General features: G+C 41.4%; 1 protein-coding gene across 1 annotated transcript in view; it reads left to right on the top strand.

Annotated features, from left to right (window-relative positions):
• The first annotated feature begins 9,860 nt into the window (after positions 1-9,860).
• SI (sucrase-isomaltase) overlaps positions 9,861-24,325 on the top strand; it is a 40,610-nt gene continuing 26,145 nt past the window's right edge. Inside the window, exons 1-14 of the mRNA XM_041405813.1 lie at positions 9,861-9,981; positions 11,245-11,318; positions 15,612-15,732; positions 15,809-15,918; positions 16,530-16,681; positions 18,079-18,250; positions 19,554-19,653; positions 20,251-20,363; positions 21,350-21,475; positions 21,970-22,101; positions 22,266-22,382; positions 22,987-23,100; positions 23,325-23,409; positions 24,008-24,125. Of these exons, the coding sequence (XP_041261747.1) occupies positions 9,861-9,981; positions 11,245-11,318; positions 15,612-15,732; positions 15,809-15,918; positions 16,530-16,681; positions 18,079-18,250; positions 19,554-19,653; positions 20,251-20,363; positions 21,350-21,475; positions 21,970-22,101; positions 22,266-22,382; positions 22,987-23,100; positions 23,325-23,409; positions 24,008-24,125 (1,655 nt within the window). The remainder of the gene's footprint in view (positions 9,982-11,244; positions 11,319-15,611; positions 15,733-15,808; positions 15,919-16,529; positions 16,682-18,078; positions 18,251-19,553; positions 19,654-20,250; positions 20,364-21,349; positions 21,476-21,969; positions 22,102-22,265; positions 22,383-22,986; positions 23,101-23,324; positions 23,410-24,007; positions 24,126-24,325) is intronic.

Here is a 24,325-nt window from a genome sequence, read left to right as displayed (position 1 = left end):
GAGGCTGGAAATGTTGGATGGCATCAAACAAAGGAATAAAGGATCCTAGGAAAGTTTGTCTTGGAGGAAATAATTGTGGCACATTAGTCTGGCTTAATTGCTGTGGTAATTTAAGTGACTTGTGTATCTTTGCTGTAATTATGGTGTCACTAAAGCTGCAAATCCTATAGAAAAATAAGCAAATAGTGCCTTATTGAAGCAGCAGCTTAGGCAATTATGGGGCTCTTGTTGGAGAGCAGTGGGATTTAACCAGGGCAAGTTTCTGACATGTTTTGTGTTTGGTTTTTTGCTGTAGTGATTCAGGATGCAAAGGGATTGTTCCAAAGAAGTGGAGCAGAAGTGCATCCACACCATCAGAGAAAGGTGTTTGTATCCCTGGTGGAGCAACTAAGGAGCATAAACTCCCATGAATTGAGTGATATATTTAATAATTTGAGAAATTCAGTCAGTTGTTGAATGTGCATTATCTATGTGAGCATTAGGACACCAAAGGGAGGGAAAATGTAAGGAATTTTTTTCCTTCTAGGTGTGAGGGAGTTCAGTCTCTCTGGGATATCTTATAAGCTAATGAGTTATTACCTTCCACTGATTTACCTTGACTCTGTACATGATTTATTCCAATCAGATAATTTTTAAACTTTCAGACAGGAGTTGATACCTGTGGCTTTTGCAAAGACTCAGAGTATGAGCTGTGTCTTCCCTGGATATGTTTCACCCATATTCCAGGAATCACAACCAGAAAGTAATAAGAGTGAGTCCCAGTTATGGTTTTGTGCCCCCAGAGGGGCTGCTCTGGGATTTGGACACTTGAAGGAAGCCCCTTCTAACTTTGCTTTCACTGAATCAAACTCTACGTATTTTCCCCTCTGTGCCATTTGGATTTCAATGAGCTACAGCAGGGCTAAAATGGAGATTTTATGGCAAACACACTTCAAGAAACAGAACTGACCTCGGTGCTCTCGGCCCTAATTGCCCATAATTATACAACAAATGAGAAAATGGGGCAGTGTAATAAGATGCTGGAGTGAGACTCAAGAATTTCTGTGCTCTGCCTGTTTGCCACCGTCAGATATTGTATTTCTGCTGAAAGGAAAGGGAAATAATTGCCTAAATGTAGGCTAAGGAGTGGAGTGGAGAAAGCTGTAAAACAAGATAACTGGGAAAATGCAAAAAAGGGAAACAGCACTTGTGTTCCAGGGAAAGCTTCAGGTCTAGCAGAGTGGAGCTATTTAGATGGCAAATATCTAATGGATTAAAGTCTCCTTTTCAAAGCCAGCCGCTTTATCTCGCAGCACACACTTTCCACGGGCCCTGAAAGCCTTCAAAATGCAGATGCAGGGTTATCGTGGTGCTTCCAGCGCTGCCCAATTTGCCAAGGTATTGTTCCCTATGTTTAATAAAGATTTGAGGCTCTCCTGACACCAGTCCTTGGTGCCTCGGCCTCATGCTGCGAGCAGAGGGCTGATGGGTGATGTACCCTGGGACGTGTCACACCTTGGGGACACTTTGCATTAAACATTTTTTCCAGGATTTCCCCAGAGTTTTTATCAGCTTTTCTCCTTTTTAGCTCCCTGTTTATTGTTTTTAGTGTTGCTTGCTCCATGATCAAAGAATAAATAAATGGAGGTGTTTAAAAAATTTGTTGAAGCGACATTTCGGTAGTCTCAGTTCTAAATCTCTGCATGGATTTCCATCCTCATGGTTCGAGCCTGACCAGGGCATCTCCATGATCAAGGACTCCTAAAAGCAGCTAAAAGAAATGTACATAAGTGTGTTTATATAAATAAATGTGTGCAAATATTGAGGAGGTGTCTCTCCTATGGAGAACCTTCCAGTTAGGAGCAGAACTGCTGAGATGTGATGAACAACACCCACAGCCTCGCTGCTCCCTGGGGCTTTGTTCAAAGTCTGACACTCCTTGATGCCTTCATTCCTACTCCCACTTGAATTACAAGAGACTGTAAAAATATCATTAAAAACCCCCAAACAAATCTATCTTCCAGCTGTTGTGTTTGGAGAGAAAAGCTTGGAACCAGTGTGATCAGAATCTGTAAGGTTTTGTGGCATCTAATGGCATGGTTGAACATTTTTTCATAGAGGGTTGGAATCCTTCATCCCAGTGATACAAGAATTACCCCTGGGTGCCAGTTGAGAGGTCACTAGGTGTTGGAACCCTGGATGCTGAGAATTTCAGACTTTCTGTGCTGACAGGCTCTGACCCCCCAAGAGAACTCTGCATTGACCTGAGGCTCTGGAGAAGCTTCCAAAATGGAATGATGGAACTGGGATTGTGGGTGTGGAGTTTGAATAGAAGTGTGTGATATCACAGGGTGGGAAACTCAGAGTTTAAGGGTTTAGAGTATAATAATATACATAAAGCAAGTTGGAGGTTTTGAAGGCTGGTCCTCCTTCTTCACCTCCTTCTCCATGGGTTTGGGTGGTTTTGTGTAATTGGATAAGAAGTCCCCATTGCAGCCATGGGTGGTTGGCTATTGGGTTAAAAGTAGAAATAATTTATGTGTCATTTCTTAATTGGACAGTTTGTCCTTAAAAGGCCTTGTAGAGAGAGAAATGGGGCTCCATTTTCAGTTTGTTGGAGTGAAGTGCTGCAGAACTCAGGGAGTGTGAGACTGTGACATGGATAAGAACTAATAAACATCTGAGTCCCAACAAGAAATACCATCTCACACATTTAACCCCAACCTTGGCAAAAAGAAGTTAATACTTGACAAGTAAGAGTTAAAATTCCATGGAGGTGACAGTGGCAATGAAGGTCAAAGCTGTGAATTTTGAGTTTGCCCACAACTTGGATGGTGTTGGGATGAGCTGCTGGGTTCTGCCTCAGCAGTGTCCCTTGCCCAGCCCTCCTGGGCAGTGCTCCCTGAATTACCACACAAAAACAGGTGTAAGGAAATCACTTTCTTGGCACTGATGTTGTGTGCATCTCTCAGTTGTTATTACAAATATCTGAATATTGAACACGCACCCGAAGCTCCTAAGCCTTTAATCCTTTTGTTTTCCTACAATAGCCATCTATTATTTTTTTACTGGTAAGAAATGCAAAGCTGAATAATATCCAGCAATATCATGTCTAAATAAGCAAAAAGCTGGCGAGGAATCAAGAGATAATAACGGTGGCTTTGTTTTGTTTCCTGCTCAGGAGCAGCAAGGAACTCAGGAATTGGCTGTTGGACCATCTGCAGCAAGGACAGGGAAAGTCATGGGAGCAGCAGAAAAGCTCTGACAAAAAAACTGCAAAGGGTCAAAGCCCTGATTTCATTAAGCAGCTCCTTTCAGAATTATCTTTTCCTCTCTCCAAAAGCTGGGGCATAATCTGTCATTTCAGCTTTTGTTCAGTAAAAACATGAAAAAACTCAGTGGAATAGGGTAGGAATGGTGGATAATGAAGTTAGGACTTTATAAGGTGCATTTGAGTGTTATTTACTAATTGGAGGTTTTTATTCTTTTTAGGTTGTTGTCATTATTGCAGATCTGTAATTTCACCTTAAAATGCTTTCTTTTAATTATTATTATTATTGTAATTATTAAGCTAGATATTAACCTTCATTTGAAAAAAAACCCTAAAATTACTGGGTTTTCTGGTCATAAAAATATGCATATTTACAAGCCAAGAAATTATGTGTCCCCAATTTATTGGTGTTTTTTTTTCTTAACTAGCATTACAAAATCCTTTGCTATTTTGGACCTGCCTGATGTATGACTCAAGGATCTTTGGAGCTGGCAGACTCCTGGGTGTCCTGGTGGTCTGTGCATATGTGTCTCCAAACTGGCATGGAGAGGTGGTTGTGTCAATATTTATTTTATGTTCGTGAGTGTATGGACAGGCTAAATACAGAGGGGTGATTTGGGCTCTTAAATCCAAGACTCTCATTTGTCCATATTTGAATTATTGAAGAGTATCTGCTTTACTTAAGCACATCACATTTGAATTTGTGCATTTCTAGAAGGCACAAAATTAATGACATGCCTTGGGAGGTTTAAGAATTTCCCTTGTTTTTAAGGAATCAAAGGAGAAGGAAGGACATTTTTTAAGGGATTTAAGACATGATACATCCTTTCTTAACCAGTTCTTCAACTTTTCACCAATTAGGTTTCATAGGAAACAATACCCATATTTTTATACAAACTTTATTCAAATTTAACTTGAGTATTAACCTTGATATGTCCCCATGCAGAAAACGTTTCTGCTGTTTCTAGGTCTGCCAGCAGGAGTGAAATTCCTGTCTGCTGCTACATTCCAGGTAAGAAGGAACATGGGAAAAAAAGGCACATAAAGCTGAAGAAGCTGAGAAAAGGATGATTTGAAAGTAAAACCTGACAGTTGTTCCCAGCAAAAGGACCCCAAAACCAGCACCCACAGCGGGCTTGGTCTGAAAAATCAACAAATTGTGAAGTCAGATATAGAGGAGGAAGGTTAATTGCTAATTTATTAAATGTCTTTCTGCTTGTTTGGGATTTTTTCAGCTTTTCTGTGGTTGGTGTTTTCATCCAACTGCAAATGAAGAATTCCTTTCTCTCCATTGTGCCCAAAGCAGAGCTGGGGGGATGCAGCTGAGAGTCAATTTCAGCTTGATGCATTATGTGGAGCCAGCAATTAGCTGGAAGCAAATATTAATTGTCCTTTTCCCCTTCATTTACAGGCAGTGAACTCGATCCTGGAGTGAACATTGTCAGCTACAAACACCAGGTTCAAACCTCTTGCTTGTAGGATATTTCCATTCTGGAATATCCCTGATGTTCTCATTACAGCTTTAAGGAAAAAAAAATCAAAAAGCAGATGATAGATTTTGATCAAGTAATAATGCCAGGCACATTTTGATATTTCCACATATTTATGCATGAATGGCCAAAAGAAAAATATTCTCTTTTTTTTGTGCAATCTTGTAATTTCTTTGTCAGTTGAGAAGGTAGATAATAAATATTGGCAATACATAAGACTTGGCTGTACTAAGAGCTACCCTTTGCTATCTTGAGCAGCAGCAGTTATTAATTTTCAGACATAATCAAGTGATTTATATTCATGATTATGGTTCAAACCATCCTGACACTTGTTCCTTCTACATCTGACGCCTTCTCGCTTCGTGCTTTTTGTGTTCAGCAGCAATTAAAATAAGAATGAGAGGGTTTGGGGTTTTTTAGGAGTATTGTTATAACATTTTTCCTCTGATTTCAGGTCTTACCCACTGAGTCATCACCTGAGCAGTGTGTTCTGCACTGACTTCCAGTAATTATTTTTGTGTTTTAGAGACTCCCAGCAAGTCATTTCCTCATTTGCACTGAGAACTGCAACATTTATTCCTCTTTCTGTGCACCGTAGATCCATTGGAATTCTTACCTTTGTCGTCATTATCATGATCACCGGTCTCTAATTATCACTGACCTCTAATTTCACCTAATAAAAATTCATAAATACCACTGGCATTAAATTTTAATGTTCATCACCTCTGCCATACTTTGTTGGATCAAAAGTGGTATTGAAATGAGAATAAAGATCCATTGTTTAGACATAAAGAAACATATTTATCTAGAAAAATCATTTCTACAGAATGTCTATTTGCATTTCTTTGAGAAGAACTGCACATACTTCGAAAATGAACTTCAAATATGTTCTGCTTTTCCACAGCAATGAAATGACTCAGTTGATATTATTTCTCCGTCTGTTTGGTAAACAAAATCAAAATATTTTGGTTGTCAATTACTATAAAATGAAAACTGCTTTTGTCTGAGTCGGAGCTCACAGCATCTGATCTTGAATTGTGATGTGCTTTGGGAAAATGACACAACATGGGATGAATCCAAATTAGTTCTCTCCAGAGTCTCTTTGGGGGAAAATCTGTTTTCAGTGCCTTGGTGAGGCTTCACAGCTCCTTGCCTTGCTCAACTGAATGTCTGGAGGAGACTCCAAGCCTCTAAAAACAGCTCAGCCTTTATTCTTGCTTGGATGTGGCCAGAGCTAGCCTGGAGAGCTCCCAGTTTGTGGAAGTGGGATGGCAGGGTGGGTTCAGCCATGCAAAGGAGGAATGTGGGGATTACAGGAGTGTGTTCCTGCTGGATCTGTGCCAGACATCCTTCCATGGTAGCAATTATGCTCCTGGCTGGACTGGAAATGTGCCAACAGACTCTTACAGAAATTAAGGGCTGTAGCTCTAACTTATATTTAATATTTGACACCAAAACAGTGAAAAAGCAACTCTTATTAAACTGTAGACCAAGCATAAGCCATTTCTATTTCCCTTATTAAACTGTAGACAAAGCATGAGCCTTTTCTATTTCCTAGCATGGTCCTGTAGCTGAAACTCCAATTTTTAGCCCTGCTGACTGAAGGAATGTCAGGGAGCTCACTCTGCCCAGCTAACAAGCTTTGCAAGTTGTGTGTGATTTAATTAAAAATGGACCTGTTCAAAGTAGAGATAAATGTCTCTTTTTAAATTACTGCATTTTTAACGGTACCTCATTTCCTAGATTGCTTTCCTGTGCCATTCTCTCCAGCCCAGCCTGTACCCCTGGGTTTCCAACAATTCTTCTTCTTCCCAGCTTTTGGTCAGAAAGGAATCAGCTCTGAATTCCTGGAAACCAAAGCAGGAGCCAGCAGAGACCACGCTGCTCCAGCTCCTCACTTAATGGATTTCTCATTGTCTTTACGGCCTCTCAGTGTCCCTGGCTGAGGAGCCTTCCCCATTCCTGCCCCTTGGAGCTTTATCTCACACCTTGCCCTGATCTCCCCTGTGGAGTAACAAAGCTCCCTCGGCTGGGAAGCTGCTGGGAAACCCTCCCTGGAGAGCTGGGTGTTTCTGGCCGTGAGCTCTGGAGCGGCAGGGAAGCGTTCCCTGGGTGATGGATAACAGAGCTCGGTGGCACTGCCACTTCAGGGAAGCACTTAGGCAAATGGTTTTATTGATGGCAGGGAGATTGTTAAATGGAACCCCTGGAATATGCTGTGCTGAGCCCAGGGCTTTCCTGGAACAGTCAAATGAAATAAATAAATTTTAAAAAACAAATATCCATCAAACAAACCCCTCAGGCTTCCCCAGCCGTTGTCATCCTCTTAATCCACACCGAACCATTTTGGTTTTTTCATAGCCACTCATAAAGGAACATATGTAGAAATTTGTAGCAATATTTCCAGCTTTTTCTTGGACTTAGGGGTTGTTCCCATGGAAAGGAGGGGTGAGGTTTGTTTGGAAACTTCGTCTGTTCACCTGAGTCCCTGAGGAAAGGAAAGGAAAGGAAAGGAAAGGAAAGGAAAGGAAAGGAAAAAGGGAAAGGAAAGGGCCCAGTGCTCTGTGTGTGCCGTTGGTTTTCCTTCCTTTAAGTGCTGACTGAGCAAAAGGGCCCCATTCCCTCTGTGATTCATCAGGAAATATTCCAAATTTCTCATTCCTGGGGCTCCACAGGCAGAGTGAGGGATGGAGGAATTGGATGAGGGATGGAGGAATTGGAGTAAAAAAACCAGTACAAAAAATACAAGTGGTACTTCTCAGCCATTTCTTTGTTACTGAAAAATCACTTGTAAATACTTTAATAATATGAATTGAAAGCTTTCCTGTGGAAAATGCAGGTTTAATCTTAGAATCCCACCTATCATTTGCAAGAAAAAGATAACAACCAGTTAGGTGTGAAGCATTCATATTAAGGTTATGATTGAAGCCTCTTTGCTATAAAAGTATAACACTTCTGTGTTAATCTTTCATCTTTTTCATCTGCTTTTGACATTTATTAGTGCTATCCCCTGAAATCTGTTTATATTGATTTAAGATTAATCTTTTATAGTTAATTCCAATAAAAATTTTAATGGTCATAAATTTGATTCTCCCCTGCAACATGTTCAACAGCTCTTTCCCTCATTTGAGAATGTTTAATGACTTCTTGTGGTGATTAAACAGAAATAATACATGAGGAACATGAGGGCTCCATGAAGGTTAAAGTAACAAAGATATGGAAAAAGAACAGATTAAATAAAAACCCAGTCATGCAACTGGATGAGCTGATTGGCACTTCATGGCTGCTTTTCACTCCTTTGCAGAACCTGATGCTTCATATTGAAGTCCAAAGAGTGTTTAGTCCAAAGAGTGTCTGTAATCTGCCTGTAATTCTGCTGTGCCTGCCATTGGCCCAGGGCTTTGCAAACACAACTGAGAACTGATAACAGCAGCTCATAAAGCCCCAGGTTTGATGTTGAACTTCACAGTCAGGAGCAGCAAATGAAGGAAACACAAACATTAAGGTAAGGCTTTCATTTTGTTTAAATATAGATTTTGTTTAAATATATATTATTATATTTTATGTTGTTTAAATATCTATTATATTGCATATTATTTATTCCAATGTTCTGGAGAGCTTTGCCTTGCTGGTGAATGCTCATCATACAACAGAACTTAGATTTATAAATTATAAGGATTTATTTCTAGTGTTTTAGGGTTTGGAGGGAGACCAGGAGAAGAAAGACTGAAATTCAATGAGATAGGAGGCTTTAATGATAAGAACTTGAATAAAATCCTGCTTTTCAGAAAAATGAACATTAGGGTTTTTAAGTTTTAGGATGATACCATCTAGGGCAACCCAGCAAAAGGGGATTTTAGGTTTTGATGGAGAGAGGGTAATGGGTTAAAAATGGCAACAGGTGCACACAATGATTTAAACTGTTATTTCACACACAAAATAGTTAATTCTAAAGTATTTTTCACTTCTGTGGGTCAATAATAAAACATATGAAAGTGTTTTAATGTACCAGTGCAATGCACACGTGCTCCCACGCTTCCTTAACTAAGAAGAACCAATTTCTCTGTATTTAACTCTGTTTTATGAGGTTAAATGCCCTTAACCACAAGTTAAATGCAGTAGTAGCTGCCAGTGTGTGTAGATCTGGCTGCTGAGATTAGATTTAATTAGTTTTGATTAGTTTTGATTATCAGTTTGATTGCTGGTGCACAGTTCAGTGTTGATGGCTCTGGGTTGTTCTCTGAGCCAGCACAGCCCCCTTGGCTCAGCACACCTTTCTCACCAAAAATACAAAAAAGGAATTTGGGAAAACCTGGTGTTTTCCACAGCTTTTTAAGGCACTGACTCTGTTGAGTTATTTCCCATATTTCAGTTGTGATTTCAGCAGCAACCACTGTGCCATGAGGTTGTACACCTGAGTTATTTCCCATATTTCAGTTGTGATTCCAGCAGCAACCATGAGGTTGTACACAATCTGCTCTGCCACTGTACAGAAAAGCCATTTATCTCTGTCTTGCCTTATCCACGTGTCCTGGACACACCCTCAGAGTTTATTCCAGCTTTTCTCAAAAAAGAAAATATTTTTTAAAAAATAAAGTTCCTCCTTTTTAAATGAATAACCTTGTGTTTTCTCTAAAGGAGAGAAGAAAGTTTAGAAAAGTAAAAAAAAAAAAGAGGAAGAAGATTTTATTTGTTTTCTGTTTCAGGAATTTTAGTGACCTGTGGGAAACTTCATGGTTAATTTCAGGAGCGAATTGTTCTGTGTTAAGTGACATAATACATTTGGTATCAAAATACATTTGGTACCAAAATACATTTGTCAGTGTAATAATACTTAAATATTTGGGACCAAAATACATTTGTCAGTGTAATAATACTTAAATATTTGGGACCAAAATACATTTGTCAGTGTAATAATTTCATAATCTGCACTGGGTGAATTATCCTGAAATAATTTGCACTTAGTCTTTAAGGAGAGTTTTATTTAAGCCTCAGGATTAGGTGATGTGGCTTAAAACCAGAACAATTCATTAAATTAGCAACGTTTACAAACTGGAAATGTAATTTACAGCTGTTCCTTGTGTTTCACTTTGGCTGATGGAGTTTCTCTGGGTTTCTAGATGGGCAGGAAGTTCAGTGGGCTGGAGCTCACCCTGATTGCCCTCTTCACCCTGGTCACTGTCATCGCCTGTGTCCTCATTGGGCTGCTGGCCACGGGGCAACCCGGAGTCAAATCTCCAGGTGAGAGCTTCCCAGGGCTGTGCAGGAGCAGGAACCCGAGTGGCATGTGCCTCAGGGCTCCTGCTCTTATCAGCATCCAAATGCTCTTATCGCTACCCGGGGGTGAATCATGGGCAGTCCTTCCTGCGGGTGATACTATCGAAGTTATGAATGCAATAAATGCTGTGAGTCGAGGTTTTTTGGCGTGAAAAACCTTTTATCTCTCCCTCCACTGACTGGACTTTCTTTAGGAACATAGAGCTCAGATAATTTCAATTTTTGGAGTATTAAAAAAAAGATAACTACGAAAAAAATCTGCCCGGTCCCTAGGTGGGAGCAGCCACATCGTGTGGAGCATTATTATGATCCTAAAATCCCCCAGTGTTTCTTGCTGATGCACTGATGAATCAGGAAACCCTTGTGTTCCAGGGATGCGATGCAGAGCACCTGCTTCACTTCCAGTCCCATTTTGTGTAATTCTGTTCACACACAGGGACTGGAGCAAAAAAGCTTGGGGGTGAAAATGGCAGAAAAATAAAAATTATTGCTTATACAATAAGGCAAACACCTGGGTGTTTTAGTAGAACTGCCCATCCAGACTAATATCTTAATTTTTTTCTTCCTATTTCTGTCATGAGTAGGAGTTTTCTTGAGAAAAAAAGCACAAATGCAGCTGATGCAAAGAGGCAAATCTGGGGGTGTGTGTCCATCTCATCCCAAGGCACATCCCTGCACTTCACAGCCCTTGTTCCAGCCATAAACAGTTCTCAAATACATAAAGTAACCTTCAGTGCTCCCTTTCATCAGCTAAAGCTGCCCACCTTTAATTCAGCCCCACAAACCTGAAATCTAAAGGAGCATTTTAATGGTGGTACTTTTCCCTGATGCTCCAATTCCAGCTCCTGTGGAAAACTCTGGCTCAGGGGAAGGAGAACAATGAAAACCCAGTTTAAGAAGAGAAAACTTCTTCCAATTTTTAGTTTTGCACATATTTTCAATGAAGCAGAACACATTGACAAGAGTCACTGAAAAGTGGACTAATGAAATAAAATTATCAAAATTACCTATATGCTCAAAAATTTACAGTGATGTTTTCATATCTGAAATAATTGTGTGCCATTTTCCAAAGGTAAAAATGAATCACAGAAACAATGGTTGTTAGTGATTTGGATCTCTGTTGTTGTTAGGGAAGCAGGCAGCAGGAATGCTGAGTTCAGAGGGAATCGAGTTATTCCTGCAGTTTAGAGATCCTGGTATTAACCCATTGCTTTATTTCCCTGACAGACTTTTACCCACAATGTCAGAATACACCAGTAGCAGAGAGAATTGACTGCATCCCAGATCAACTAGCAACACAGGTCTGGTAACATTCTGGAAAACACTAGAAAAAGAGATTTCATCCCATAAAACATCCTGCTTGTTTATAAAAATGTCATTTGTCTCTACCAGAGCAGGTGTTCCCTTAACCTGTTTAAATGTGTGATTTTCCCAGTGTTTGCAGGGGAGCTCCACTCCTCACAGCCATTTCAGCCCCACTGACAGGAGGTCGGATTTCTCTGGTTTGAGGAGAGGTGGAAAAGTATTGGTCAGACATCAAGCAGTTAAGAGTCACCCTTGGTTTTTAACAGCTTTTTCTGACCGGTTTCATTTGGTGTGATGGTCAAAAAGTGGCATTTATAATAATTCAGAAATGCTGGCCTTTGCTGAGATGTGCCACTTTACAATGTTCAAGGTGTGGTCAGAGTTTCCTTTCAGACCCACTTTGGATCCCAGTCTGGTTGGGGTGTCTGAGAGAGCAGAGCATGGAAAAGATCTTTTGGCTTAAGAATCTTGGAGTTAAAATTCCCAGTGAAAAGAATCATCTCAGGCTGGATGAGGCTTGGAGCAGCCTGGGATGGTGGAAGTTTCCCTGCCCATGGAAGGAATTGGAGTGAGAGGAGATTTGAGGTCTCTTCCAACACAAACCCTTCCATAATTTTATGATGCCCTTTATTTTTCAGTGCTTTCACACTGAGAACCTTTCTGTAATAGTTACTCTTGAAAGACTATTATTAGTATAATTATTATTTTTCATCCTTATTATGGATTTTCTTGTTTTCTTGTGGATGTCTGGTATCTATCTTTGATCTGGGGAGGGGCAACTTAGGAGGAAAAAAACAAAACCCAGTGTGATGTGTGTTAATTCTGTCATTCACAGAGGTATAAAAATTGTTACCCAGCTGTCTGAACCTCGGAGGAAATTCCCACCTAATTCCAGAGCTGGTTGTTGTTAAAGCCTCTCCTGCCATGGGTTTTGTTATGATTTGTAGCTCAATAAAGTCCTGCAGGGGATGGGTTAGGAAAGGTTCAAATCACAGCCTGTTCCTCGCCTCTCCAGGTTCCTTCCCTGCCCCAGGAACAGGCAGAGCACTGCAGGAGAAGCCATGCAGATCATTTAAATCTGTAATTACTGCCTCTGAACCAGTCACCCCACGTGTAGGGCTGCGCTCCTCAAGCAGGGAGGGGAGCAGTGCTGCTCTGGTTGCAGCTGCAAGGCTGGTGGTAGGAGAGAATTAAAAACAATCAAATCATGGCTCCCAGCCGAAAAGTAGATGCAGATTGCAATGCTGCGGGTGCCTGATCTGGAATTAGAGGTAAAATAAATTATTTCTGAATATTAGTGAAGAGCAGGCAGCAGATTTGACAGGCTTAGAGATAAATATCACCTTTACTCCATGGGGAAAGCCAGAATCTCATCCCAGTGATTCCATTCACCCCTGTGCTCATTTTGCCCTGGAAGTGATTTGGTTGTGTCAGGCTGCACTAATGCAGGAATCTGTAAAACTGCAGGTCCTGCATCACTGCTCCACAGTGGTTTGTGTTTGTGGTTTCCAGAATAAACAGCAGCTGGGAAAAATGGTTTGGCTAAGCTGATCTAGAAGGGTTAGGGTCTGCCTTGAGCTCCTTGTCTGGGAAGGAGACAGAAAATGAGTAGGATTGCAGAAATGAGAAGTAAATAGAAGAAAGAAAATGAAACGGAAGAATGAAAAGAAGAGGAAGGCAGAAAGAAAATACAAATGAGGGAAGGAAGAAAGGAAGAAAAGATAAATGAGGGAAGAAAGGAAGGCGGAAGAGGAAGAAAGGAAGAAATGCATAAAAGAGAAAGAAAGAAAATAAATAGATTTTTTTATTTGATCATGTGGTTGGTGAAGATAGAGATGCTGGATTAAGGAAGATATTTAGGATCTATTCACTGCTGTGGAAAATTGCCTGGAGGTCTGATCAGACAAGCAGAACACAGCAGTAAAACAAGAATTCCACTGAGCAGAGCTTGTGTAGGCCAGGCTGACACCTCTGAAAGCTCAGGGAAGGGGGAATTGTTGCTTTGGGCTTGGTTTCTGTGCTTTTCTTCCCAAAATGCCCTGCTGCTGGAGGCCTGTGTGGATGCACAGAGCAGCACATCTTAGTTCAGCACGTGGCCAGGCTCTTTTTGGAGCCCTTGTGCTCAGTCCATGCTGCACCCCAGTGTGCACAGGTTCCAAAGGCTTATTCCTAATTAAGCTTTAGGTGCTGGTATCTATTGTGCTGCTTTTACAGCCCCCAGCCTGGGATCACATCTTTATTTATAGCAGATGATTGCTTTTACAACAGGCTCCCCAGTGTCTCTGGTGAACTCTGCTCCTTCCCCTGTGCCAAGCACAGCCAACCCTCTGCTCCTGTGTTTACTTCCTTGTGCAGAAAGCTCAATATGCCACAAAAATGGAAATCTGCCAGGATAAGATCCAGCTGGAAAAATATCACTGGACTGTGAAGAAACTGCTGAAAATAGTTGAGGAGTATTCAGGAGAAATAGCTGGGGAAAAGAAAAAGATGATTGGGAAGCTGGGAATGTGGATGCTTGAGCTGCCAGATTCTAGGAAAACCAGTTTATTCTGCTTTTTATGGGATGGTCACTGGTCTGAGAAGGGAGGAGAGGATGGAAGTAGTAAAGCTGTTCTTACATTTAGGATATTCCCCTGTATGTGAGGGAAATGAAGTAAGGAGATAAAGCTGAGATCTCTGCACTCCTGGAGGACTCGGTGCTTCCTTTCCTTTCCCCTGCCATGGTTTATAAATGGGAAATGGGGAGTTCTCAGGTGGCATCTGGGGAGGTGGGAAGTGAGCCTGGGTTTTTCACAGCCTTACAAAGTGCTGTGTGTACCAAAGGGGGGAAATGAGTCCCTGCAGCTCTCCTTCAGCCCTTATTTTTGGCCTGGAACCCGATGGAAACGACAGCAAATGTTTTCTGATGGGATGAATCTAAGAGAGAGAGGAAAAACATTTACCTGTTTGGTGAATCTGGGGTTTGTTTTGGGTGGTTTTGAGTGGCTTCTGTGCTCTGTAAAACCACTATCAAATAAATTCCCTGAGACTTCCCAAGCCAGTGGCTTTGTGAGCTCCCTCAGTGCTTCCTTCAGCATCTGCCTGATTGCTGGGCTGCAGCTGCCTTATCTTTTATCTGCCCAGAGCCTCTTAAAATAATTTGACCTGCACTGACCAGTTTGGACTATCCAACCCCAAAACAAGGACAGCAACAATGAAGGTTTGGTGTCATGTCCACTTATTTCGAGCTGCAGAATATTTTGAATAATTATTACAAGTACCAAAAGCATTTGAGCATGATCAGATGAAGGCAGAAAGAGCTTCTGCTAGTGGAGAGGTGAAAGTGAGCTTTGGAGGGTGTCCCTTTTGGAACTGGGTACCTGAGATCACTGATGGAATCACCCTTTGCCCTCAGTGAGAGTTGTTTTGCCACTGTCCTTTGCCCTAAGTAATGAATGGGGGTTTAAGGAGAGAAAATGGGTGGAAACTTTTGTGATTCATTGTCCCAGTCTTATCTCCAAACATAAACCTCACACACAGAGTACGTGAACAGGTTAATTTCTAACAACAACGGAAAGGAATTTCAGCTTTCTAGTGAATGTGTGTGTAAAGCATGGTGCCACTACACTGAGAGAGACAGAGGCTTGAAAAAATAGGGTTTTTTTTTAAAAAATATATATTTATCTTAATTTGAGGTTATGCAGAAGCAGTCTGGCTATTTCTAATACTGGAAAATTACATTAAAATGTGGATATTATACACAATGTTCAATTATGCCGATATGGATGTTTATTAGATGTTAATCCCGTGATAAATTTCACCCCCTCTACAGTGCGTGGCTTTTGGTGGCTCTGCTATATCTGTCACAGCTCAAATGTTCCAATAACTCTTTTAAAATATTTATTTTACCTGTGCATCTTGTGGTCTTAAGAAAGAATACATCTCCAATACATCAGTTTACTCTGATTCCATAAAAAACCCTATTTAGTGCTTTCTGTGCCACCACTGAGTTCACTCCACGGGGTTTTGCTTACTCTGATTCCATAAAAAACCCTATTTAGTGCTTTCTGTGCCACCACTGAGTTCACTCCACGGGGTTTTGCTTACTCTGATTCCATAAAAAACCCTATTTAGTGCTTTCTGTGCCACCACTGAGTTCACTCCATGGGCTTTTTCAAAGGAGGCTCTGACCCGAGTGCAGAAATCATTAAGGTTCCTGGTGTTTGGGGTGAAATGTGCACTTTAAGTGGTTTGGTGTGGGTTTGTTTGTGCAACCCCAGCTGATTTGTGCCCCTCCTGTCCTTGCTCAGAGCACCTGCTCCCTCCGTGGCTGCTGCTGGAGCCCCCAGAGCGACGCCAATGTTCCCTGGTGCTTCTTCTCCCGCAAGCACGGCTACCAAGTGCGGGGCTCCCAGAGATCCACCAGGGCAGGTGAGCTCCGGGCTGGGCCCCCAGCTCCCCCTCGTGCTGTCCCATCCCACACAACACCCCATGCTTGTCTCCCAAGGGTTTGAGGCCACGCTGGACAGGCTGCCATCCCCTTCCCTCTTCGGGAATGACATCCAGACCGTGCTGCTCACGGCGGAGTATCAGACGAACAACCGCTTCCGATTCAAGGTCAGGCTTTGTCCTCCTCTGCTCCAAGGGCTGCTGTGCAGGGAGTGCAGGACTGATGCCTCTGGAGCACTCTCACGATTCCCACTGAAGTTCTCCCTGCTGTTGCAATGCCACAGGCACTTGGCACAGTGGGAATTCTGCATGAAAAATCACTGAGACTTCTGGAAAGCTCAGCTTTTCTATTATCTACCATTTGTCCTCATCACAGGAAGATTTGGGAGGGATAAATGTATTTACTTATTTCTTGTTTGTGGCCCAATCACATCACTCAATCATTTTGACAGACAATATTAGCTTTTCCAATGGTTTGTGTTTTCCATGGAGAGCTCAAGAGTCTGTGCTATGGATGTGGGGTACCAGTGGCTTGTGGGATTGTGAACCTTCTGTGGGAGACTTTGTCCTGTGGTGGGTTCCTGAGAGTCAGATATTCTGAAGAAAATGGCTGAAAATGAGTAATTAAACTTGGAAGTGAATAACAATTAAAGCAGAGGAGAAGACTGGGATAAGGGTGGAAATACCCTGAGTCAGAACTGTGGGTAGTGCTGGAAAATATCTGTATTGAGGATTAATTTTGTAAAGGCCCAACGCTTGTATTGTGTCAATATGTGCAGATCACTGACCCTAACACTCGAAGGTTTGAGGTCCCCCATGAGCACGTGAAGCCCTTCGAGGGATCCATGGCTTCCAACCCCAACTACAAGGTGGAGCTGAAGCAGAACCCCTTCGGCCTCGTGGTGACCAGAGCCAGCAATGGCAAAGTGCTGTGAGTCCTGGTGGGCCTTCCTTGGTGGCACAGATGTCACCAGGGATCCCTGAGAGCTGGTGGTGCCACACCAGATGTCACCTATGAGGTGTTCTCTTGGGCATAGGCTCTACTTCTCTGTTCTTGACTGGTGGAAGTCCCTCAAGGACTCTTGGCATGACTTTGGGAACAAAGTCTGAGGTGGGAAGCTCGTCTGAAGGGTTTCAGGTGTGGCTCTCAGATCACGTTCCCCCAGTGCCGGGGAAATCTCAATATGGGGAATTTTTATTACCTGAGGGACTCTGCCAGCACCTCAAGCCATGTGGGAAAATTCCTGATTACCTTTTATCTTCTTTACCTTTTCACCTTTTTTTTTTTTTTTACCTTCCTTTACCTTTTATCTTCTTTACTACACTTGTGCTGAGGCCCTGAATCACCAAAATCAGGCTGCCCTTTGTATCACCACCAAAATCACGCTGCCCTTTACACCTGTGATGTCCAAGGACAGCTGGTTGTGTAAGGCCGTGTCTAAAATATTTAATGAACTTGAACATTGGATTGTCTCATCCCATTTATGTTCTAAAAAGAAATAAATGAAGCCAAACCCACCAACCCACAGGTGTCCAAGTGCCCTCAGAGCAGGGAAGAGCCAAGTTGAAGGTGCTTATTAAATCAGCCAGCAATGATTACCTGGCACAGGGCTGGGCCACTTGGATTAGCAAGGCTTTGAGTTTCATTAATTGAGGGTTGCTTTTTGCTCTTATTAGTATTGTTTTCTTGCTTGGAATCCTCTGTAATGATTGATTTGCAATTACAGAGGGCACAGAAGATGGAGTTGGCAGTCAGCAGTGCCTGACTGATTAAACAGGTACAGGGAGGGGGATGAGACACCTGAGGGACCACAGTGAAACAATTCTCTGGAATACTGTCTCTGGAAAATTTTCCTTAGGCCTTTGTTATTTTCATTAAAGTATTTGCATTTGGGTCTCTAGAGAAAAAATGACACTGGTGTTGGACTCTGAGTTTGAGGATCTCAAAGGAAGCTGTTGCTACCATGGGATAAGGGCAGAGATAAATCCTTGATAAATTTCTTTGCACAAGGTTTGCACTGATTTTCCCAGCTCTTAAACAGCCCAACAAAAGGGAGGCCTTTTTATAGAAGGACAATATGTCATGACAGTTTATTACCAAAATCCTGATTATTCTGGTAAAGTCTGTGATCTTACACCATCTTTTGTTCCACTTGAGACCCCAAAAGAGAGTTCTGATTCCAACAGCATCTGGAAGAACACCTGAAAGATCTGGGTGGGGACATGACTCTGCCACCCAGCTCAGCTGAATGAGCAGAAACAGTCCTTGCAACAACTCTCGGTAAAACTCTTCCCTTTTTCCTCATTTATTTTGCCCTTTTCCACCAGGTTTGACACCACCATTGGGCCCCTGCAGTACGCTGAGCAGTTCCTGCAGCTCTCCATCAAACTGCCCAGCAGCAACATCTACGGCGTGGGCGAGCACGTGCACAAGCAGTACAGGCACGATGTCAACTGGAAAACCTGGCCTCTCTTCAGCAGGGACACTGGCCCCTCTGCAGTGAGTCTGGGGTGGTTTCCCCTCAATCTTCGCAGTTCTGTCACCCAAACCTCCCAAATTCAATTCGTGAATCCACTGAGTTTCCCCTGGAGATTTTTCAGGCACTGCGTGTTGTTGCTAAAAGCTCCGTGGTACTGATGGGTTTTCCCTGATTTTTGTGTTGGTGTGCAGTGGAAAAACAGTGGATAAACCTTAATAGATGAGTCTCCAGCTTCTACTGATAATCAGAATAAATAACATATGAATAAATAACACTAGGTTTTGCTGAGGGCAGGGTTCAGTTCAGATGGTCCAGGCTGCTTCAGCAACATCCTTGGAACTCAAATTATGGAAAAATTCTCCTTAGCAACTGTTTTCTTTCCAAGATAAAATATGTCTGTCAGCTGTTATTTGTTGCTAGAGTTTTCTGGCTGTCCCTTTATGAAGCAAAAGACACCCATTTTTTGATAATTGTGAGATTATTTTCACCATTACCTCAGCTTCATAAAGCAACTCCCTGCTTCAAGAGAACTTTTGTTCTCCTGCAAGAGGAGATAAATGACTGAAACCTGAGGGTGAGATGTCTGCATGTAGTTAATTAATAATCTGGAATTTGTACCCATTGCCTTGAGATTCCTCCTCACTCTTTGCTCTGGATTGAAGATAGTTCTTAACTGAATGGCTCCACTGAGTGTAGACTCATTAAGCAAAAATAACACTGAGCAGCACCAAATTAGGCTGATTTCAAATTGCTCAGGTTCTGTTTCTTGTTCATTTGAACTGAATTTGCTTTTTCAGGAGAAAAAGCGCAACTATTGCAACAACTGTTAGCATCTCTCAGGGGTAACGTTGCTAATAATAACAGCAGAAATAAAAAAATAATTAGAAAGGAAATTAAAAAGCAGCAAGGCACTCTCCTATTTCCATAGATTAGGCATCAAAATTATTGCATTGTAGGATGAATAGAAATATAGATTAGATGTAAAACCTAATCTGTGGTGAAAGGGGATGGAAGAACCTCTCAAGTTCTTGTTGAGCACATTTATTCCCCAGAAACAGAGCTGCAATATCTGCCAGCTTTCCTGCAGATCCATCAGATATGTTATCTATTTATTGGGTAAATTCTTGTTTTAATGGAAAATGAAGGAGAATAACACCAGGAAAAACAGAACATATAAAACGGGGAAGTGTCAGGACTCAAATTTCTGCTGTTTGCTCCATTTTGAGATGTTTTGAGTCCTACCTGTGATATGTTTTGAAATATTCCAGAGCAGATCCTGTTATTATATGTTAATCAGCTTGCCTGTTCCCTTTATTATTTTAGGCAATGGATAACTTGTATGGAACCCATACTTTCTTCCTGTGTTTGGAAGACAACACTGGAGCATCCTTTGGTGTTTTCCTGATGAACAGCAATGCCATGGGTAAGAAACCTTTCTCTGGGGCTCTGAGAAAGTTGAATTTCTTTTGAAATTATTGCAATAAAACTCAGCTGATGTAAGTGTCCCTTCTTAAAAACACCCCCAATATCTAAGAGCAGTCATTACCTGGTGTCTAATAACATTTCAAACACCAGCAGTGAGTAGCTCCCAGTTAACTGGAGGGATTTGATGGAATTCTGAGGTTCAGGAACTCATCCAAAGGCTGTACAGGTCTGCTCTGGAATAAGAGACTAAATTTGGAGGGAACGTCCTTTAATCCCTTCAGATAAGTGTATTTATATTTATGTTTACTGAGCTCTGCACATCTTTGGGCTGGAAAGTTGTACTGAAAATTCAGAGATAAAAGGTTAAACCATAGGATTTTTTCTGATGCTCTTCTCTGTAGGATGCAAAGGAATGGAAATAGGGACACATCAAGATTTGACTGATTTCCCCTGCTTTGCAAGTTCAATTACTGATTTAGGGTTCTTTAGGCATTTTGTGGTTTTTACTTCAGTAAATTTTCTAACCATCAATTAGAAAAGTTACTTTAGAATTTCCTGTGCTTCAGAACTGTTTTTGTGGCCTCTTGTCTGGCAGAGTTTGTGGTACAGCCTGCTCCAGCAGTGACCTACAGAACCATTGGAGGCATCCTGGATTTCTACATCTTCCTGGGGAACACTCCAGAGCAAGTAGTCCAGGAGTACCTGCAGGTACCTTTACCTACAGGGATTATGCATTGGACAGATTTTTTCAGAGTGCTTGGAATTTATTTTATCATATTCTTTTTCTCTGGGCGCTGGAGAGGAGACCATTTTCCAGGCCCAGGAGCTCCAAAATTCATAAATCTGTAATTTACACCGTGGCCATTGGAGCTGGAGATGGTCTCTAGAATAATTTGTGTTTCCTTGCTCTTGTCATGAGGAAAATATGGCAATATTATGGGATAGAGAGTGTGTTTACAGGAAATGTGGATCTTATGATCACAAGATATCACTGAGTGTCTTTTGCACTTCTCAAGATCTTCCTCAGTTCCAGTGACACCTTAATTGGCATTGCCCCAAAATACAAGTATTTATTTAAATAAATAAATCATAGGGAAAGAATATTGTATTTAGGAGTAGGCTGCCATTTAGTGTGTCCTATTGGAGTAGATTTGAGAAATGTGGTAATTTGAGAAAAGGTGTGGCCTTTTCAGGACTACCTAAAACCAGAGGGCAGGCAGAGTGCAGGGAATAAAAAGCAGTTCTGTTTATTGCAGGCCCTTCAGGCACATCCAGGGCAGACCAAGCCCCCCAGGGCTGCACCCAAAACGCACCACGGCTCACGGGTTTCACTCTTGGATAAATTTGGGCCATTTGCATTTTGGGGGTTCATCCTCCAATCCCAGCTTCAGCTAATGCAGTCACTGACCCCCAGTTTGCTCCCCCAGCTCACTTTTGTTTCCATCTCTGGCCCTGAGGCAGTGAGGTGTCCTTGAGTGCCAGGCCTGGAGAGGAATTGTTGTGTCTGCCCAGAATGGGGAAGCAGCAGCTGGCACTGGGTGTGGAGTTCAGAGTTACACACTCAAGAGCTGCAGGGCTACAGATACATGGAAATAGAAAAGCTCAAATCCTGAGGCACCAGTGGATGCAGGGACAGGGGATGAGGTGACACAGGGTGTCCAGCAGCACGTGGGGTTTTTGTTTTCCCCTCACAGCTTGTGGGACTGCCAGCACTGCCTGCCTACTGGAACCTGGGATTCCAGCTGTGCCGCTATGGATACGCCTCCCTGGATGAGGTGAAGGAGGTGGTGGAGAGGAACAGAGCTGTTGGACTGCCCCACGTGAGTACAGGGCTGGGGAGCACTCCGAGATCCCACAACTGGCTCGTTTTCCATCAGCTTGGGTTAGGAAATATGTGGTGTCAAAGGTTTTTTGTGCATTTTGGCGTTAGATCCATTATCAGAACATTGGATGAGGGGTGGAACATTGAATTGTCTCATCCCGTCTAGGAATGTCCCATCTAACTGCAGTTACATTTATTCAAACACTTTCTTGTAATATTTTTTCTTTTATCCTTTCCAACTCTGTCCATTTTTCTTCTCTTGCAACATTTTTTTTATTGTCCTGTGGACAGTTATGGAACCATATATTACTCTTAATTGACAGTCAAAGGCAAAGTGCAATTAACTTTTATAATTAGTCTTCTGGGGCCATGAACCTGATGTCTTCAATAGAATAAAAATACCCTAATATTCAGCTAATATTTAGGAAGAAAAATAATAAAAATCATTACCTATCGCTTCTCATGGAAAAGCTGAACTCCCTTCTCTTTCAGGATATCCAAGTCATTGATATTGATTATATGGAGAACAGGAAAGATTTTACTTATGACAAAGTGAAATTCAAAGACCTCCCTAAATTTGCAGCTTATTTGCATGAGCATGGACAAAAATATATCATCATATTGGTAAGCACTTAATTACTCCTTTTTTCCCTTGTGAACACTTTCATTGCAGTTATTCATTATTGTTATTCTTTACTTATTCTATGTGATTTTTCATTTACAGCCAGTAATAATGGATGGAATATCCTGATTTTTTTCTTTTCTTTGTTGTTTTCTAATTTCTTTAGGATCCTGCTATTAGCACCCAAAAAATGGCTGATGGAAGTCCCTATGGAAGCTATGTCAGGGGAACAGACAGAAATGTCTGGGTTAATGAGTCAGATGGAACAGCACTGGTTGGGGAGGTAATTGTGGTTTTACACATTTGAATTTGATCTGTTGTCAATGTTGTTATTTAATTTAGCTCAGGGGGCTTATCTGTCAGTGAGAGCAAAGTTTGTAAGGTCTCTTGTAGACTATGATAATTCTCAGCCTTTCTTAGCTTTTTTTTTCAATTGCTTACAATAAAAAGGTATTTTTCATTGATTCTACATAAAAATTAATTTTTTTTAAATTTAAATTTTTTAAAGAAAAAATAGAACTAAAATAACAATTAAAATTACACTTGCTCACATTAACCTTTTTTTTCACATTAACACTACATTTTTTTACATTAAAGGGTAGTTTGAAGGCTCAAGGGACATTTCATCAACCAGCTCCTATTTATTTCCAGTAGCAACTGGGTAGCCAGAACTCACATTATCCTTTTAATTTATAAACTTAACTTCCATTGAGAAGTTTCTCAGCTGTGTATTGTTCACTCACAGAAAAGCAATTGAAAAATTCAAAGTTAAGAAATTCATACTCTTTGTGTTCTTCAACCCCATCCAGCCTGAGCAGGTCTGTGATCCTGACAGTTTTTTAACCTCATTCAAAGTTTCATTAATTATTTTCCTTTGGATATTCCAGGTGTGGCCAGGGGAAACTGTGTTCCCAGACTACACCAGCCTCGAGGCCACGAACTGGTGGGCGAACGAGTGCAAACTGTTCTATGACATGGTGCCCTATGATGGAATATGGATTGTGAGTAACTCAGGATTTTTATTTTATTTTTAAAATATGGGTGATAGCAGATGTTTATTACATTGAATTTCTATTGGATTAAAAGGTATTTTTGCAATCAGAAAGGAGATGTTGAAGAATAGCTACTAATGATTCCTTAAAGGATGACAGAATAGATTGGAAGACTTCTTTTAGGGAAATGAACTTAAGACAACTTTATTACATCCTGCATCTTTCCTTTCCAGGACATGAATGAAGTGTGCAACTTTGTTCAAGGCTCAAAAAAAGGTTGTGCAGACAATGAGTTAAACTACCCTCCTTACACTCCCAGTAAGTCCAGCTACTTTAATCAGAGTAATAAAATATCAAATAAAATGTTAATTGCCTTCAAGGATACAACATTACTTTAGTGTAGTTCTTATGGTTGGGGTTTGGACATTCCTATTGACAGAAAATATTTCTGTGTTTGTATTGTATACTTCAGGTGTAGTTTATAGAACTGCCTCTGTTATCTCATCAAATAAATACTGGATATTGTCATTGCCTTAATTGTGTCTGATAATGCAATGATCCTCTTGCACTGTCAGTAGTTTTTCAGATATTTGCAGACTAAAATGGAGTTCATAGTTTGTAGTAATAGTAGATTTAAGTAACCTTTGCCAGTGTGCTGTCAGATGGTGATTCAGGAATTCAGAGCACAGTTCTCAGTTCCCTGGATGGGTGCAAAGCTCAGGAGTGGAAATATCACAGAGCAAACATGAACCAAACCAACAGCCAAGAGGAGCATTTTGGTTTTGGAGTAATCAAACTGCCTGAGTAAAGAATAATGAGCAAAAACAGGCTCGAATGTAATAAATGTGTATTAAAGATTGGAAATATTAATAATAAAATGTACCTTACCTGTGCTGTTTGTATTCCTTCCTTCAAGGGATCCTCGACAGAGTCATGTACTCCAAGACACTTTGCCTGGATGCAGTGCAGAGCTGGGGCAAGCAATATGATGTCCACAATCTTTATGGATATTCCATGACCCTATCCACTAGGAAGTAAGGAATGCATCCTAAAATCCTGCAGAAAGGTTTCAGAACAGTCCATGACTTGTATTTTCCAAAGCACCATGAGAGCTGACTGCTAAAGGAATGAGATTCCTGGAAAATGCTGTGTTGTATTTGAGCTAATTTAGCCAAGGCAAAATCCACATCCTGGAGCTGGTAGGAAAAGCCACAAAGTGGCTGCCAGAGCTGTG

This window comes from Onychostruthus taczanowskii, unplaced genomic scaffold (genome assembly GCF_017590055.1).
Source record: "Onychostruthus taczanowskii isolate IOZ18803 unplaced genomic scaffold, ASM1759005v1 scaffold24, whole genome shotgun sequence".
In the NCBI taxonomy this organism is placed as follows: Eukaryota; Metazoa; Chordata; class Aves; order Passeriformes; family Passeridae; genus Onychostruthus; species Onychostruthus taczanowskii.
Note: the sequence above shows the minus strand (reverse complement) of the source record. Positions and strands in the feature narration are given on the sequence as shown.